At 43.9% G+C, this 19,284-nt stretch overlaps 1 protein-coding gene across 3 annotated transcripts in view; it reads left to right on the top strand.

Annotated features, from left to right (window-relative positions):
* The window catches only part of CNTLN (centlein), a 175,818-nt gene extending 172,634 nt beyond the window's left edge, over window positions 1–3,184 (top strand). For all 3 annotated transcript variants that reach the window (XR_014163921.1, XM_081893798.1, XM_081893797.1), the window contains one exon: window positions 2,097–3,184. Coding sequence is in view for 2 of the 3 variants with exons in the window: in XM_081893798.1 (XP_081749924.1) it covers window positions 2,097–2,198 (102 nt within the window). In the remaining variant the exon portion in view is untranslated. The remainder of the gene's footprint in view (window positions 1–2,096) is intronic.
* Window positions 3,185–19,284: the final 16,100 nt, after the last annotated feature.

Genomic DNA, 19,284 nt, shown 5'->3' with positions numbered 1-19,284 from the left:
GGACACCCCAGAAAGAAGGGGCCAGAGGGGACTCAGAGAGCAGCAGTTGGAAATCAGGACCAGCTTCCCCACCAGAGCGCAGTGGGGGGGAGGAGTCCCAGGTATCGGGACCAGGGTGTTCACCACCAGTGAGAGGAGATGAGTCAGGATTGACCACGCCTCCATCGGAGAGCGCGGAAACGGTCAAGAGGAAGGTTGCCCACTGGGCGCGCGCGCCAAGTTCAAATGTACAGGCGAGCGGCACAGCGGGTAGCCCGGATAGGGAACCAGGTCCTAAAGCCCGCCGAAAGGAGGGACAAGAGTCAGGGGGGTCAGCGTCAGAGGAGTCCAGGAAGGAGGAGACCCCGGGGGGCAGACGGACCCAGAGGAGGAAAGAACAACGGAAGAGGTGGAGTAAGGCCAGGGTCTTAAACTGGTGTATAGGGGGCGGAGACTCAGACGGAGCTTCGCCGGTCTAGGTTCTAGACGTAGAGCTGCACGCTGCAGCTTGTAAATGGAAACTGAACTTCAATAAAGACTTTTGTACATTACAACCGGCTAGCGTTGGTCCTCTGTGAGCTGGACCTGGAGGCAGCTCTGACACGCAGCACCTGCTGGTACAAAGTGTTGCACAAGGACTTGCAAAACATCTCAAGAAGATGCTTGTGCTAAGTCTGTGTTGAGTGAAGTCTTCTGCTAGTGCTTCTGTTTGTTGAACAGTACTAACTGCTGAGTGTTATTGTCGACCAAACCCAACCTTCTCAACAGAATAACTTAATATGCTTGATAGTCCATCTGTCATTACATGCTGCATCTACCTTGACCTAGGCTCATGCTTGAGCATTTCAAATCCAGCCCCTGGTGTCACTTTTGCCATATTTACTAGTTACCGTTTCTAGCTCTTACCAGAAACTTGGCCCACTTTGTTGAGGTTCATAGCCTTTGGGGCCAGAAAAGGTTGGATCCTCAGAAGTCCTTCTGCAACTGAAAGGCTTTTTTCCAGACTTAGCACAAGATTTCACACCTGTTGCGTGGCCTGCTGGGGAAATCACTTTCTTCCTTCTCAACATCATAGTGAGCTCACAGAATTGGTATAGATTTAGATGCTCACAAGCAACCCATTCACATGGTGAAAAACATTTCCTTTCCGCTGTGGACTGTTGCTCTAAGACAACAATGTCTAAAGACCTTTTTGGGGGCCTAATCCGGCCTGCCAGTCTGTTTAATCTGGCCCCTGTGGCAGTTTATCTCCTGGGGCAAAATCCTAAAAATACCTCAACAACTTCAACCTTAAACAAAGCTCAACAACTTTGGAGTAAAACCCTAAAAAAAGCTCAACAACTTCAATCCTAAAAACAACTTTGGCCCTTTGGTTTGGCCCTCACGGCCCTTCATCAGATCTGGCCCTCTTTGAAAAAAGTTTGGACACCACTGCTCTAAGGACACAAAGACTGCTGACTTGCCATGTGACGAAGGCTTTCTTAAGAATTACAGCCATCCTGTGAATAATGTCATTTTTCTAACTTTGACCGTAAAGTATAAATAAAGTCAGTGCAAGCTTGTCCTGCACCCACCCCGAAGTTTCCTTTATGCTTACGTTTCCCAATAGAATCCTGATCTGTGAAGGGATTTTTTCCCCCTGCATTTAGTCCCCAAAGTTTCACTGGATGCCTCTGAAAGCATTTGCCTCCGGCCCGAGGAGCTGTATTGATAGCTCCCTCTCTCCCTCTCCTGAGAGCAGTCAGCATGCAGTGCTGCGTCTACTTATAAGTGCCCCAGAGATGACTGTAACCTCATATTGATCAGCTGATTGAAGATAAATGACAGAGCTGCTGGTATTGCAGATTACATCATTAACATGGTCAGTAAACCATGAATTGTTCAATAAGGCGTTTATCTTTTTTCATTTTATTCTGCTCTTTTATCATTTTTATGATAAGGAACAGTTACACACACTAATCAGGAGGATCCGTTTTAGGAGAGAACGGACGTGGGCAAGTGTGCCAGTGTCAGAACTAAGTGAAATCTAATGGCTTCAGAACACTTAGTAAATGTTTTTTAGCTGAAGAAAAATATAGGCTTCGCTGATCATTTTTCTTACTCTGCTTCTCTTTCAGTTTCCTTTTGCTTCGTATTTAATGGATGCAGTGCTGGAAAAACTAAATGAGCAGAAAAAACTGGCGGAAGAATACAGTTCTCTTGTGAAACAAATGACCTAGGTGTTGCTGAACAGAATCTTGAAAGAGAGAAAGGGGACTCTTCCCCCTACTGTTTTTGGTTTTGCACTTTGACCCCACTCCCGATTTGGGCTCATACTAACGACCAGTTCACAATCTGTCGCAGCAGGTGCATTTGCTGCATTCACAAAAAAGTACAGCAAATATGAAAAAGGAAAGATACCCACCAATGTAGACATAGCAAACGTACCTCTTCTCATTAAGTGTGAAGCAGCCATTGGCAACCTTGCCGTCAATGAGTCTTCTAAGTAAACAGGCGTAAGATTTGGCTGTAGATCTCCCTTCTTGTTTGCTAGCCACCTTCTACGCAAACACATTTCTAAGCATTAGCTGCAGAGCCATTTGACACTGCTTATGCTCCCAAGTCCAATGGAAATAGTGTAAGCATTTTGCAGAGAGATTGCCTTCAAGCAATTAAAATTAAAATTTATTTTGCCAGTAGAAAGGCTGGATAAAGCAAGATGCAGTTGCAGAGGTCGTCTTAAGAGCAGTTCCCAGCAAACATGCCTGGAGTTGTAGTCCAAAAAAGGTAGAGGCTGCATCACACGACCGGCATTGCCAAGCACAATCCATTAGGAACTTGAGCAGGTTCTTTTCTTGCACAGCTCCTGATCATTTGAATGGTGTGTGCACAGGAAACTCCCTAGGCAACTGTGCCATACATTCAGAAAAGCAGGAGTACAAATTTTAATATAATTCATTAAAACTGAAGTGAGTGTCCTTTGAAAACCCTCGATTATGACTAACCTAATAGACAGCTTCTAAATTCTCTTTTTATGTGAAACAACAACAAAAAGAATACAAGGCATGGTTAATGAAGCATTTTTAGGGACCATTCAGCAAACATGTGCTTCCTATTGTTTGTTCATTTTGTTTTTTTACTGTGAAAGAGTGCATTAAGTGTGTGATGTATTTAATTGTATTTAAGAAACATTTTGTTTGAATAAATGATTTTGAGTTGAACTTTTTATCTAGGAAATCCCTGAAAAATTATGTTTCTCTTCGTTTCTCCGTCCTTCTGTCTCTCTCACACACATAGCTGTAGTAACGTTTTGTAATAATAGAACTATCAGTAATAGGCTTGAAAATAGAGGTGCATAGATGAGCACGTATTAACCTTACACCTTTAGGACAAGGATAGCAAATGTGTGACCCTCCATATGGTTTGAGCTACAACTTCTAGCTCCCTGACCACTGGCCATTCTGGCTGGGACATCTCACCACATTGGCGGCCCCTGATTTAGGGGATTACAACTGTGGACAGGTGCTTAAAAGGGTCTCTTAGTTATGTGGGAGCTGTTTCCCATGGAATCAGGAGAGCACATGGCATGAAATAAATTCCATGTTTGAGACCCATGCCATCAATAGCACACCCATGGCTGGGTCAAGAAAAAATGCCTCCCACACAACTACAATAATATTTAAAGACCCCTTCGATTATTTCCTAAAGAAGATGATCCCTTTAGAACAAAGGTACATTCTTAGAGCACAGACAAAATATTCAGCTACTGGTAAATTGCTTCTGTGTGAACAAGATTCTGAAGACTGCTTGACAACTTGTTCTAGTCTTCCATATAAAGTATTTTCTTTTAAAATGCCTTTGAAGATATGCTCAAGGAAATGAAACAGTGGTGTGCCTTATTGGTTGGTTGGTCAACGGAAGTTCCAGGTTTAACACTTGGTGTTTTCTTCAAGGAGTTTGGCACGGAAGAATGGGGCCACCCATTCAATTATTTAATTAGAAGAACATCAGAACACTTATAAACAGCTGCATACGCGATTCTATTTCTACAGATGAATTTTATTGTCTGGTTTAAAAAGAGAGACTGAATTTTGTAACCATAAATGCTGTTCAGCACTGCATAATTTTTTTGGATCTTATTTGTTGTGGCGTAGAAAATTGAGCAGACGTATGCTTTGAGTGCTTAAGCTTATCTGAAGTTAACCCTGTAAGCCACAAAGCCTGAACTGATGTGAAATACCTGCACACCCTTCAGACGGTTTAATGTGTTATCACATCTGCTATTTAATTAAGTTTATTCAGTAAAAAGAGTATAAGAATAGCATGATGGGAAATTCTCTGATCATACCTGTGATGGGATAATGAGCTGCTTGTGCGTAAAAGCTTGATCCCTCTGGGGTTTGGCTGGTCAACCAAACCCAGGCACTAACGGAGCCCCCAAAGCATGACTCCGTCAGTCGCTGGTAGAATCTGACAGTGGGCGCCTACGGAATTTACTCCAACATAAAAGCTGTTTGACGGACATGCGCCTTCGTGACTCTCTGCGTGACAGTTTCCGGCGAAGGGTGGGAGTTGCTAACGGGGGTCTTGTTACCTCTGCACTATTCTCACTAGAAGTATCCCAGAGCCTCCCCTCCGATTCCCCTTCCGCTGGAACTCCTGCTCTCCCCCTGCTGGTTCCTGCTTCTGCTGTAGAGTCTCTCCTATTCTCCTGGAGCCTTTCCCCCACCTCTCTCTCCGATGGCAGTTCCCTGACAATACCCAATCACAACTTTCCCATAAAGCTAGAACTAGTACAAACATCTGTCTACACTTGCTTGTAAAAATAAATCAACATTTCCTCACCCCAACCCACCACTTTTCACATTTCCGGTTGTCTCCAATATTTTTGTTGAGCGGCTGAAATAACTTTGGAGCAAGCTGCATTTTTTACAGGTACTTTGTGCATTGCCTCTCATTATTTCCACACCTGAATGATGGCCTCACCTAGAATGCAGACCAAACCTCTGATTTACTTTCCTCCCCTTCCTCCTCATTGCTTATAAATTTTTCCCAATTGATCCTGTTTTCGGATTGATTCTAGGCTCCTCCACAAAGTGCGGGAAAATATTGTCTTTGGATTATTATAAATTCTGGGCCAAAAAAGTTTGCTTCCCTCCTGACATACTTTGAAAAAGTATGGAGAGAAAAAGGAGACCCATCGAGAGATGCAAGATGAACAGCTGTAAACCCCCCCCCCCCACCCCAACCTCTTCTATAAAGGAGGACTGTAAATCTGCTGTTGGGTCTAAGAGTTGAGCTGCATGTTCAGTAAAATCTTGTTACCCTGAAGTGGGAGATTGCATATCTGAATCCTGCGCATAGATTCCAGCTGGCACACTGGAAACAAATAATTGGCCTAGGTTTTTCCACGAGCTGGTAAGCAGTCTGAAACGGGCACGCCACATAATTTAGCTGAACATGTAGACCAGCCGTTAGAAGGATTACAATCATAGATCTAAAACTCTACAACGGTGCCACCCCAACTTTTCCTTACCCCGTGAACTACTTGAAAATTGCTAAGGGTCTTGGTGAGCCATTTAATGGTTTTTCTGCCAGTTGTAGAAACTGCAATGCACTATAAAGGTAAAGGGACCCCTGACCATTAGGTCGAGTCGTGGCCGACTCTGGGGTTGCGGTGCTCATCTCGCTTTATTGTCCGAGGGAGCCGACGTACAGCTTCCGGGTCATGTGACCAGCATGACTAAGCCGCTTCTGGAGAACCAGAGCAGCACACGGAAATGCCGTTTACTTTCCCGCTGGAGCAGTACCTATTTATCTACTTGCACTTTGACGTGCTTTCAAACTGCTAGGTTGGCAGGAGCAGGGATTGAGCAACGGGAGCTCACCCCGTCGCGGGGATTCGAACCGCCGACCTTCTGGTCGGCAAGTCCTAAGCTCTGTGGTTTAACCCACAGCGCTACCCACGTCCCACGCAATGCACTGTATTTGGCGTTATTTGATTTTCAGCTATTTAATGAACATACCATAAGGCATCTGAATGAAGCTCACAGACAAACAGTGGTCCACCATTGCTCTAAAAGGCTCCTGGAAGCTTATATTATGGTCTGTTGCATTAGAGTATGCCTGAATACATACATTAAAACTAGGGCTGGGTGACATATCGTCCAAAATGGGTTTGAAGTCCTTATCGTGATATCACTTTCATAATTCTTGACCTGGCAATATATCACAAATCGAGTATGTGCCATGCAAAAATCACGTGGAAAAAACCAGGAAAGTCAGCCAATGCCTCTTCGTAGATCCATCCTTATTCAGACATTGTGATGTATCAGTATATCGCAATGTTGAAAACCAGATATCGCCCAGCCCTAATAATAGTTTAAAATGAATTGGAATCCCAGGGATCATAGGAAAGATCATTAAATTACAGTAGCAGCACAAGAATTGGAGCAAATGCCTTTGACTACACACGACAACAAAGCTTACAGCTTGAAGAAATTGTCAGGTGGAGTGGCTAAACAGCTGAAACCCTGGATGAGGAATCTGTGACCCCCTCAAATATTGTTGAATTATCAGCCTCAGCTGGCATGTCCAAGGGGGAGGATCCAACAATTTGGAGGAGTGCAAGTTTACCATCCTTGGCTTAAATTCCCCACCTTTGTTGGATTTAAGCACGACCAGTTCATTCGTTTCATTTTTTTACAGGAAAATGCAACTTCAAGGTAGGGTTGCCAGCTTTTAACTTCCTATCCTCAAACAGAATATCCTTTGCCCAGAGCATCTCTGACAGCTTCTGAACTTCTCTTAAAAATCCAATAGTGAAGATTCTACAACTTTCTTTAGCCTCAGCCTTGTACTGATTAATGAATTAGTTTTGTCAGTGGGTATGGACTAAAGAGGCATAATTAATACTATACAGTATAAACTGTTCTTTCACAAATCCTGGCTTATTGATAATGCCAATTATCCAAGTGCTGTGTGTATCCTTAGATATTCTCTCTCTCTCTCTCTCTGGAGTCTTATGTTTTGCATTAGCTTTGTGCAAATTTCATTTTAGTGAAATGAAAAAAAAAAAGGTTCCAGCCAAAGGAAGAAGTAATGAGAATCCATTTATAAACCAATCTAATTTGTTTATAAACAAAACAAATTAATGCCCTTTGTGAATGTTATGTTCCTGCATCACCAATTCATTTAGCAGCACTGAATGTTTCTAAATTGTCAGGTTGCGCTAAATTGTATCTGGCTATTAATTCTGAGACTTTTGAAAATGAGATGAGTAATAAAGCTTAGTTTGTAGTAAATAGTATCAATGTCGTTTTCTTTTTTAAAATTAATAATAATTCTTTGAGCAGTTATTCCTTATTACTCATTGGCAAGTAGCCATTGCTCTAACAAGAAGGCATTGTAGCCAATTTTAGTCATTCTCAGAGTAGACCTATTTAAATTAATGGATGTGACTAACTTGGATCCATTCATTTCAGCTGAGTCTACTCTGAGGAAAACCGAGTTGCAGTACAACAACAGTACAACCTGTTGTTCCTTGTAATAGTGTGTTTATTATAAGAACAGCCACCTCTGGCTCAATCAGTCAACCAAGCTTCCACAAATGTACTTGTGATGGAAACTGCCCCTTGACCCTCTGCCAGTGACTCCTGCTCTGGTCAAGAAGTCCAGCAGCATAGAGATCTCTACCTCCAAGTTCATCAAGAACTGAAAGGTCTCCCATGTCAAGCCAAGTTTTAGGGCAAGGAGAAGCTTTTTCCTGGTTGATATCTCAGCACAATAAAGGAGACTTCTTCTGCCCATCCCTGAGTCCTGTCACAGACCCTCGCAAGTGTCTCTATTTTCCAGGAACAGTACTGGTCCTGGATTTACAGAAGCCATCCCAGTTTCTGATTTGATCCCAGAATGTCCTTTTCCTTAGGACATCCCTATTTTCATCGGAGAAATGTTGGCGGGTATAGAGTTTTGCAAACCCCGAGCAAAGGAGATAAGTAACTCTACAACCTTTAGAAGAAATCTGAAGGCAGCCCTGTATAGGGAAGTTTTTCTTTAAAATGTTTCATGTTTTATTATGTTTTTATACCCGTTGGAAGCCACCCAGAGTAGCTGGGGCAACCTGGTCAGGTGGGCAGGGTATAAATAATAAAATTATCATCATCATTATTATGGAATAGGACATCCCTATTTTCATTGGAGAAATGTTGGAGGGTATGCTGTCCCACATGCAACAAGCAAGGGGGAGGACTGGAGGTCTCTCATATTGCGTGGAGCCATCAATGAAGAAGCTGAGATGTTTGAGAGTAACAGCTACTGCCTGTTAAAAAACACAGTCAAGTCCCTTTGTTCTTGTTCAATACCATTTGAATTCTTCACAGACAAGTTTTCCACTATAAACATCAAGTGTGAGGAACCTTTGGGCTCCCAGCTGTTGCTGAACTACACTTCATTCTACCTGGACACTGAGGTCCAGCGCCAAGGGCCTTCTGGCAGTTCCCTCACTGTGAGAAGCAAAGCTACAGGGAATCAGGCAGAGGGCCTTCTCGGTGGTGGCACCCATCTCCTGCCAGATGTCAAGGAGCTTCACAATCTTCCAATATACCTGAAGGAGAGTCTCCACCCCCATCATTCAGTCCGGACATTGAGTTCCAGCTCCGGGGGCCTTCTGGTGGTTCCCTCACTGTGAGAAACAAAGCTACAGAGAACCAGGCAGAGGGCCTTCTCGGTAGTGGCTCCCTCCCCGTGGAACGCCCTCCCGCCATATGTCAAAGAGAACAACAACTACTAGACTTTTAGAAGACATCTGAAGGCAGCCCTGTTTAGGGAAGTTTTTAATGTGTGGCATTTTAATGTATTTTTAATCTTTGTTGGAAGCTGCCTAGAGTGGCTGGTACAAATAATAAATAATAATAATTATTATTATTCTCATCACCCCTGCGCCGAGGCAGATAGGAGTTGCAGTTTGTCAACAGCAGGAGGACCAAAGGTTCTTCAGACCTCATTTAGAGTCATATGTATTTTCCGCTGTTAAGGGAAAGGTGTGGAGCAGGAAGCGATGATTAAATTCTTATGAGGTCTGCTTCTGAGTAGACACCTACAAAATGGGACTTTGAAGAAGTGATTGGTGCAGTCACCAACCACTGCAGCCCCTCCTTCTGAACGGGGTGGAAATGTATGAATAACATTGTTTGCATATGTTACATATGTCGTTCTTCCTGAATTTAGAGATAGGTATTCCGACCTGTTTATGGCCTAGCTGGTTCAGGTTGCTGCTAGCTGCTTCTTTGTGACAATTAAATGACCAAATAAAATTTCTAGAGCCTAGCAGATTCTTAAGGGTTTAATTTTTTTGCGTGTCATTATTTTGCATTATTTATTAATTTTGCATACCGCCCTATACCCACAGGTCTCGGGGCGGTTACAACATAAAATCGCAATATAAAAAACAAAACAAAATACATAATAAAAAAGGAAACAACCCAAGAAATACAGCACATTTTTAAATGGCATTGGATAGTACAGGGTTTTAAATGCACATTTTATGTACACCTCCGCAAACATGACCAAGGAAACTGGAGAATAATTCAAAGAAAATGTCCTCTTACTTTATATAGACAATGGGGGCTTCCTGGCTGAATCTATTCTTCCATTAAGTGCTCCTGATGCGCCACCTAGTGGAAGGAAAGTTCCCACCTGCCTTAAATAAACTTTACACGAAACAACTTTTAGTACTTCCTGTGAGCTTTTTCAGTAAAACAGTTTTAATGTGGAAAAATGTTTTTTGAGTTGTCGTTATCGTCTCCCCACACACACACCGCAATGCCTGGTTGTATCACACAAACACATCATGTTTCTTTCTTTCTTTTAAAACAAACCAATGTTCAATAGGCAGAGGGAATGGAAGTAAAAATAAATGGAAAATTAAAATATTTCCCCTCCTCAATATGTACAAAATGAAGAATTGTCCAGTAACAGTGAATAATTCTGCCTTGAACAGTACGCAGCGGTTTAGATTGCAATCTGCCCATATTGATCACTTATTTGTTCAGTGTGATCCTGTCTCCATTTAGTGAATTGACTGGCATTCCCTGCTTAACTTTGAGGGAGCTACTTATGCCTTGCAACTAGGTTATTTGCCATGACATACCTGTAGCTGCTTACCTTTCCAGTTTACCTTTTCAGACCTAATCCTTAATTTTTTAAAGAGTTCTTTTCTATAGCTACGTTTGCCAGCACGACAAGTTATTGCTTCTCTTTATGTCATCCATGTTGCTTTTGTAATTTTGTTAAAGAATAAAAGGATACTTTATTGGATGCCTAGAGCCAGGTTTGGGGGCAAGTACTCTTTGTTGAGAAAGCCACAGCAGAGATTTAAAGTCACAAAACATGCAGCAAAGTTATGCATGGAAATATAGGCTGTTAGACCTTTAAATATCCCATTCTAAGTCACTTCCAAAGCTTCCTTAGCATAGAAAGAGACCGCACATTTGGGAAGTTAATAACAGTTTACTTACAAACTCTTCAAAGTTCAAATTCATGTGCTTTTCCATACAGCAGCAAGAAAAGACAGGCAATATAGCTTAGTTTCAAAAAGTGGTACAGTGTTTCTAAAGTTGTATGCAAACACAAAGATGGCTTGCTAAATCCATGTGGTCTAAGCTTGGTGTAGACTTTCTTACTGGTAGCGTTCACATAGTGGAAAGAGAGAGAATAAAGAGTTTGGTCAACCTTCCTCCCAAGGTAAGGGTGTGTGACCTAACTAAGCCGAGCGGGGCAGTTTATGGTTTTAACCCCTTCATGCATTAATTAGATTTAAGCATGTTGGTTATATGAGGCTGGATATATCCCACAACCCTCAGGTGTTCAGCTTCAAAAGCCCAGACGGGTCCCATATACAGTCGGAGAGCTTTGCACTTTCAGTATGAAGGTCCAAAGGGAGATTCCAAGTGAGTTCATCTGAATGTGTGTCAAAAGCCTTCCTGCAACCCAGAACCCTGCTCAGTTGGGTTTCATAATTACAGAAAGATTCTGTGTGCATTCAGCTGAACTTTCTTGGACTCTACATTTCAGAACATGCTGAAGCTACAAAGGTCAGCATTAGAGTTAGGGAATCACAAGAGGGATAAATGCAGGGCTGGCACATGTTCCTCTGACCTCTCAGTATTGCGTCCTTGGGTGTTCTTTTGAACTCCTAAATAGAGTGTTCATGTTTTAAGAATCCTAACACTGAGTGAGGCATTATATTGGTATCCCACCTGATCGTACTTGTGTTAATAGCAAAAACAAACTGGAGAAATCAAGGACAGAGGTGGAAAGATTAAAGCTGTAATCCTTTGCCAAATTACCTGGGAGTAACTCTGATTGACTAGGGATGCAGGTGGTGCTGTGGGTTAAACCACAGAGCCTAGGACTTGCCGATCAGAAGGTTGGCGGTTCGAATCCCCGTGATGGGGTGAGCTCCCGTTGCTCAGTCCCTGCTCCTGCCAACCTAGCAGTTCGAAAGCACGTCAAAGTGCAAGTAGATAAATAGGTACCACTCTGGCGGGAAGGTAAACAGTGTTTCCGTGCACTGCTCTGGTTCACCAGAAGCGGCTTAGTCATGCTGGCCACATGACCCGGAAGCTGTACACCAGCTCCCTCGGCCAGTAAAGTGAGATGAGCGCTGCAACCCCAGAGTTGGCCACGACTGGTCCAAATTGTCAGGGGACTCTTTACCTTTAACTCTTATTGAACACAGTGGGACTTCTGAGTGGGCTTGCATAAGATGGCATTGGAAATGTCCTTCAGTTTCACTAAACTTGTTTAAAGCAGGCAAAGAGTCACAAGTTGGCCCAGTCCAAAGATGGTGTTTTCCAAGCTGTACACACATCTCTGTGCACTTGTCATCTTTCTCAAACGTGACTTGAGATCACGTTTACACATGCAAAGTCATTTCTCCATTCAAGTGAAGGAGAAGACGCTTACAGAGAAATCATCTGACTCGTGTTGTGTTGTCCAAACTTGGGCCTCCAGCTGTTTTGGGACTACAACTCCCATTATCCCTAGCTAGCAAGACCAGTGGTCAGGAATGGTGGAAATTGTAGTCCAAAACAGCTGGAGACTTAAGTTTGAGAAACACTGGACTAGAGTAAGAGCAGCAACTGTATACAGTCATACCTTGGTTCTCAAATGCCTTGTGACTTGAGTGTTTTGGCTCCCAAACGCCGCAAACCCGGAAGTGAGTGTTTCAGTTTGTGAACGTTTTTTTGGAAGCCAAATATCCAACACGGCTTCCGATTGAGTGCAGGAAACTCCTGCAGCCAATCAGAAGCCACGCCTTGGTTTTTGACTGCTTTCGGAAGTCAAATGGACTTCCGGAACGGATTCGGTTTGAGAACCAAGGCATGACTGTACATCTTAAACTGCTTGAGATGATCTTTGACTTTCAGTACCATTTGGTATCAACAGGTTGTGTGTGTGTGACTAGATGAAACCTCATTACCTAGTCTAAACCAGAAACAAATAAATTCAGTGACTATATGAAATGACTTCCATAGTTCTAGTTACAGGTAGATAGCCGTATTGGTCTGCATAGTCGAAACAAAATTAAAAATTTCCTTCCAGTAGCACCTTAGAGACCAACTAAGTTTGTTATTGGTATGAGCTTTTGTGTGCATGCTTACTTCTTCAGATACCGTATCCATGTTCATTGGTTAATAATAATAACAATAACAACAATAAATTTTATTTATACCCTGCCCTCCGCTGCCAGAGCATTCAATTCGTTACAGCGATTTTTTTTTATATAAAAGTGATAAATGCAAACACATCCTCAATATTCCCACTAGATGGTAAACTTTAACTGAAAATGTATTATGTTGGCAGGGAAAATGAGTCCATCACATGTCTATTATCTCTCTCTGCATATGTTTATGTTTTGACCCACAGTTCTAATGGAACTCTATTGGTTGTGTAGAAGATGCGATTTTACACACACTGCTTGACTTGCTAGTGGGAATGAAGCGTCATCAGCTGAACTTCTGTCTTCAAATGAAGCAGTACAGGTAACGGAGACCTCTTCTCCTTCCCATCCAGTAAGACGAGGCAGGTAGAGCCTGCTATTACTGAAGGACCACGGCAACTTTCTGTCTGAAATCTGGTAGGCTTCAGAAGGGGTGACCATGCCTGCGATTTGCATCCAATTCTAGCGGGGGGGGGGGGAGTTTAAAGGTTTCCTGCATGAAAGCTCCTGGATGAATCTGCCTGAAATATGGAAAACTTGTTTTATTCTAGTGCAGGCATAGGCAAACTCAGCCCTACAGATGTTTTTGGACTACAACTCCCATCATCCCTAGCTAACAGGACCAGTTGTCAGGGATGATGGGAGTTGTAGTCCCCAAAACATCTGGAGGGCCGAGTTTGCCTATGCCAGTTCTAGAGGGACTCATTTCTCTGCAAATTTCATCCATCTATGTGGGGGGAAAGGTTATGGCCATTTCTAGATTCCCCATTATAATCTATTTGGGAGGGTAGAGGCAGAGCCTCAGATTTAACAGATGCTACAGATAAAAGACAAATTTTGTGGTCGCTGCATACCCAAAATTTAAATTTCCTCTGCCCACCCTAGCATTACATTAATTTTGTATTTCTTTTGGCCACCATCAACAAAATATGAAGTTGAGGGAGCATCAGGTCCCCAGGTTTTGGCACCCTTGGCCTAAATACCTTTCCTAGGAGATAACTTGGTAATTATTTGCCAACACTTGACCAATATATTATCAGTAAAGGTAAAGGGACCCCTGACCGTTAGGTCCAGTCACGAATGACTCTGGGGTTGTGGCACTCACCTCGCTTTACTGGTCAAGGGAGCTGGCGTTTGTCTGCAGACAGCTTCCGGGTCATGTGGCCAGCATGACTAAGTCACTTCTGGCGAACCAGAGCAGCATACGGAAACAACATTTACCCTCCCGCCGGAGCAGTACCTGTTTATCTACTTGCACTTTGGCGTGCTTTTAAACTGCTAGGTTGGCAGGAGTGGGGATTCGAACCGCCGACCTTCTGATCGGCAAGTCCTAGACTCAGTGCCACCCACCAAATGCCAAAATTAATTAGAGCAGGCTTTTTGTAATGTTGGCTAATTCTCTTTAGTTACTGCTTCTCTTCTTTCTGTTTTTGGTTTCACTGCAGTTTTCAGTAATGTTTGGAGGTTGTAAATTATGATGGTGATGATAATTATAAATCTATATCCTGCCCTTCCTCCCAAAGGAAACTAGGCCAGTATGCTGATTGGGGTTTTGAAATTTGGGGTCTGTCAGCTGCCCTGCAAATTGCAAAACTGAAGGACAGGATGGCAAGCATTTCAAATAAAATAACTTTTATTTTACCCTGTAACAGTGAGTTACAGGAGCAAACATTATTTAGCATTTGAAAGAATAGTTATATCAAACTTCTTGATCATTTGGAAATCACTGAGTCACCACCATCTTTTCTAATAAAAGTTAAGTTTTCCAATCGAACACATGATGGTGCTAAAGTACAAGAAATGAATTTTCCATTCATTTTGGAATTATCAGTCCCATCCAAGCACTTATAGAGAGTGACGTCTGTACTTTTGGAGCTTTTCTTCCTTAAAATTACAGCGAAGCGAGCTGAGCTGCCTTGATGTTTGTGGGCGCAGGATAGGAAAGAATGGATTTTAAAGTTAGTTCCAAATCACTGTCATGGCCTGGCTGGGTCAGGATGATGCAGAGAGCACATTGTCCGAGGACCCGGGGAGGGCTCCAGTGGGATGTGGGGAGTTGGGGACCTCTGCTGGGATTGGAGCAGCTTATTGCTGGGGATGGAGGGGGCAGGGGTGCCAGTCTGAATAAAATATTGGGGGGACAGTTAAGCTCTGCCCCACAGAACTGATCGCATGACATGACACACACACACACCATTTGAATGGCATTGCCCATCAACTTTGGGGGGCAGCCCCCTCAAATATTTTATTGGGGGGGGGACCGAAGGGACCTTGACCACTACCAGTTGGCTTCTGCAAGAGATTGGGTAGAGGAGGAATGTTGGAGACCGCCTCTCCCGCCGGAACTGTACCTATTTATCTACTTGCACTTTGACGTGCTTTGAAACTGCTAGGTTGGCAGGAGCAGGGGCCGAGCAACGGGAGCTCACCCCGTCACATGGATTCGAACCGCAGACCTTCTGATCAGCAAGCCCAAGAGGCTCAGTGGTTTAGACCACAGCACCACCCGCCAAATGCCAAAATGAATTAATCCAGGTTTTTTGTAATGTTGGCTAACTCTCTTTAGTTACTGCTTCTCTCCTTTCTTCTTCAGAGAAGAAGAAGACAGTTCAGATTTACAAGAAGGGAGGGAGGTCACAGCTCATAGGCAGATGAGAGAGAAAGCTGGGAAATAATGGGAGAGGAGGAGGAGGAAGAGGAAGCACCAGGGGGCGACAGCTGACGGACACAGTGTTTTTAGAAAGCATTCAAGACCTCCCCTCCCAGAACTTGGCGAGCCTTGAAAGTAGGAGAGCAAAGAGCTCAAATGCAGAGGGCACTTTTCAGCACCCATAGCGATGCTATAAGAGAGGAAGGGGGTGGAGACTCAGTCAGGGTAACGCCATTATTCCAAGAGGCTGCATTTCCAAGCCTCTCTCTCTGTGAATATTTAATAAAAAGCAGTTGGTAAGAAATTTTGATTGCCGTATCCGTTCCTGGCAACCTGCCATGAGGGTTGAATCCTCTGCCGCCTGACAGCTTCTATGGAGCAGGGAGTGTCTTAACCTGCTCTCTGGTCTCACCTGTCCTTGAAGGCTGTAACATCGCTGTGATGGCCTGGGAATTGGATTCAGAGGCTGAACCTGAGGAATCCCAGCCTGCACAGGAGTCCCCGCCTCCAGAACCAGCTGAGCCGGGGCTGGGGCTTGAACTTGAAGGGCACTCACCTGTGCTGGATCCTCAGGAGCAGACACCAGCTGAATCTGCTCTGGCTCCGGAGGTGATGGAAGACCCATTGCCTGCAGGTGCTCCACTCTCAGCCCCGTCAGGGGAAGCTGAGGTTGCCTCTGGGTCCGGTAACCCTCCAGCCTCTCCTTAGCTGCAGAGGCTCAGAGCAGAGAGGCGGAGGGAACTAAGTTCTCGCCGGAGTGCTCGCTGGAGTGCTCGCCTCCAGGCCAGGAGAGGCAAGCCACCTGTAGACCGGGGCTGCCCTATGCCTCAGTGCAGATAAAAGCCAGCCAGCCCAGTCCCAGGTTGCGGGAGCAACATTGTTGGTAACCTGTTCCTGCTGGGACCCTATCCTGCTCTTTTACCAGAGTTCCTGACCACACCTGACTCCTTGCCTTGGACTCTGCTTCAGCCTTGACAGACAGCCTCCATACCACACCCTCGACCTCGGACTGGACCACATTGCATGGTAACCCTCCGGGACCAGCACAATCTTTGTGTCATGGGATGCTGGGATTAGCACTGCCTTTCCAGACAGGGTGTTTCTACAGTGCCAGCAACCTCTCAGGAGGCAGAGACACCTCCTCCAGCACCTGGGTGCAGGAGGAGCCCGAAAAGAAAAGAACAGAAGGTTCCACCTACTGGGCATAAAAAGAGATTGCAGAAACACTTAGAGCTCTAAGTTCTTCACACCACACTCCTATATATAGGAGGGGTGTGACAGCCTCCAGCCCCTCATTACAATAGCTTTGTAAATGAATGTTCCTCCTATCTGTCCTAAACTTAATTTCCCCCTTTTATATCTATTTTCGTTCACTGGCATTTCAATGGGTCATCTGACCTTCACCTGCCTTTGCTGACATCTGTGAGGCCTGGTGGCCAGGCTGCCTCAGGTCTCTGTTGCTAGGTGAGAAAGCAGTTCGCAGGAGGTCCGTCCGTTCCACCTAAGGAACAATTTGCCAGCCTGTGATCTGGCATCCCATCAAAATGTAGGAGCAGATGGTCTGCTTGCCTCATATCGGTGGCTAAACCAAGGCTGACAGAACATTTCAAACTGCATTAGTGAGCCTAGTGAGATAAGACAGCAAACAGCTAAATCAGCCGGGATCCAAAAAGTCAATTTCCCCAGCAATGTTGCTTACTGTATCTGGATAATAATCAGACGCTGGTCCCTCCTTGAAACAGTATGATGCCCCCTGGACCCTGAGACGCAGGCGAAGCAAAAAAATAATAATAATCAAACATGCTTCTTGGACATTTCTCCTCACAACAGAAAAGGCCGGAAGGTATATTAGTTACTGCTTCAGAGCCGAGAAGAATAAAAGGTGATTTCTCTCTCCAGATGAGCCCCCCAAAGACCTTCTGCACTTGTATTCATACAATAAACCTCAGGGCGAAAAATAAACCCATAGAACCACGAGGGAAAACACTCTGGAAGTCAGTTATCTTTGAATAGGCCTTGTCAAATAAATCGAGTTTCACTTGAGCCATTGGCCGGTGGCCAGACTGGAGTCTGTTGAATAGAATAGAATAGAATAGAATAGAATAGAATAGAATAGAATAATTCCTATGGAGCATAGGAATCATATATATCCCAGAATGGATTACAGCCCAAGGTGGTTGTTTTTTTTTTTTAAAAAAAAACCATTCTAACAATAAAATTATATTTCCAAGTAATAAAAACAGTTAAGAAAGCAGCAGCATAAGGCAGCAAGAACAATCACCTCAAAAGCTGAAGCAACAGCAGATCAAATGAAAAAGGAAAGCTGAACACAGAAAGCTGAGGTCAGAAGAAAGCAGAGCAGGGCTTCCTTAGCATGTTTGGTCGTAAGTGAAATGGGGAGCTAGAAAAAGTAAATCTATTTCATTCAGACTCCAAATCTTTCTTAACTGAATCACTAAAGAGCAATAGAGCTATTTATGCACAGCACGCTGGTAACACTTTAGCCCAAATCTCCGTAGGACTTCGTCTAGCGGTTTCATCAGTGGTAAAGAGCATTGGGGAGAAGATACAACCTCTTGCACCCAGGAGCTAAAATCCGTGCATTAGTTTCTTATCCCCATCTTCTAGAATCTGTAGCGACCCCAAAGGACCTCAGCAGGGTTCTTCCTAAACCCACCCTTGAAAGAGGACCCAGAAGGAAACTATAGGACTCAGCTACATTACTAAAAAAAACCAACACTTTGATTGATTATAAACACGCAACACCAGATGGCGCCGGAGAGCAAAAAAAAATTCTATGCGGTTTTTTACGTAGTGTTTTTTTCTTTTGTTATAACGATTTGATTTCTGACTTATTTATAGCACTTACTCCCCTCCCCTGTGTGTAGATCCATCCCATGTTGATGGTACTGAAAGATGCTGAGAGGTTCAGAATCGCATCCCTCCCCATCTGTCTCCTGGTATGAGCTGTTTACGAAGGCTTCTCTCCCAAATTAGCTGCATCCAAGATGATTAGCTTCGTTCAAGTAAATGCAGAGCTGGGTGACACACTCCAAGCATTTTACCTAAGATTGGAATATTCGAACCTGAACAATATTTTTTGGATTTCAGATATGGTTTCTTACAGAGAGGACATGCTACTGCCCCACTGCGGACAAGTTACACAGCTGTCCCACATTTACAACCTCAGAGGTCCAGACTGTTTAATGCTCTCCTTATTGTCTTAATCATACAGGAGGGGAGATGTGCATAGCTGGCCTTACTTCCTGAAGAATCCTGGCACTTCCTCCAGGCAAAACAAACTGAAAGCTATGCACAGAAATCGGCTCATTCCAACATTTCCACCTCTTACCTAACTCCCCAGCAATGCCAGTGTGCATTGCTGTTCCCCCTGCAAATACAGTCATGCCACGTTGGGCAATTCCTGCAGCTGCAGGAGGAGGCGCATGGCTGTGTGCGCACGCATGCAAGGAGGGCTGCAATTAATGTGCTGAGAGCAGCTGCACAGCATGCATGCAGAGTGCGGAATTGACTAGAGGCAGAAGCAAAGATCTGGAAGCCTGAAATCATTACGAAACAAATTAGTTTCATAATAAGATATATCAATCTTCGAGAGGAAATTGAATGCGGAGTGTGCTTAAAATAATTAGAAAGGAACAGATTTGCAAGTGACTAGTGATTAGGAGGCTAGAACTGTGTTTTCATGTATAATGGATTATTTTTGGTTTTGTAAATATATCTGAGCAGGACTGATATTCAACGACCCACAGCTTTTGACAGCGCTTTTTTAAAGGAGCACTTTTTTTTATTTGCTGCAGCATCCTGTGAAATACTGTTCTTGTTTCTTTTGCTTAGTTTTGGTTCTTATGCTTTTCAGAGAAAGCAGGTGGTGAAGAAAATCATCCCAGCAACAGGTATCAACTCCCAGGGACTGTGCAGAGGAGTCTGCAGC

This window comes from Podarcis melisellensis, assembly GCF_964234715.1.
Source record: "Podarcis melisellensis genome assembly, chromosome: 17".
NCBI classification, from domain to species: Eukaryota; Metazoa; Chordata; class Lepidosauria; order Squamata; family Lacertidae; genus Podarcis; species Podarcis melisellensis.
The sequence above is the reverse complement of the archived record's forward strand: the minus strand, read 5'-3'. Positions and strand labels throughout refer to the sequence as shown.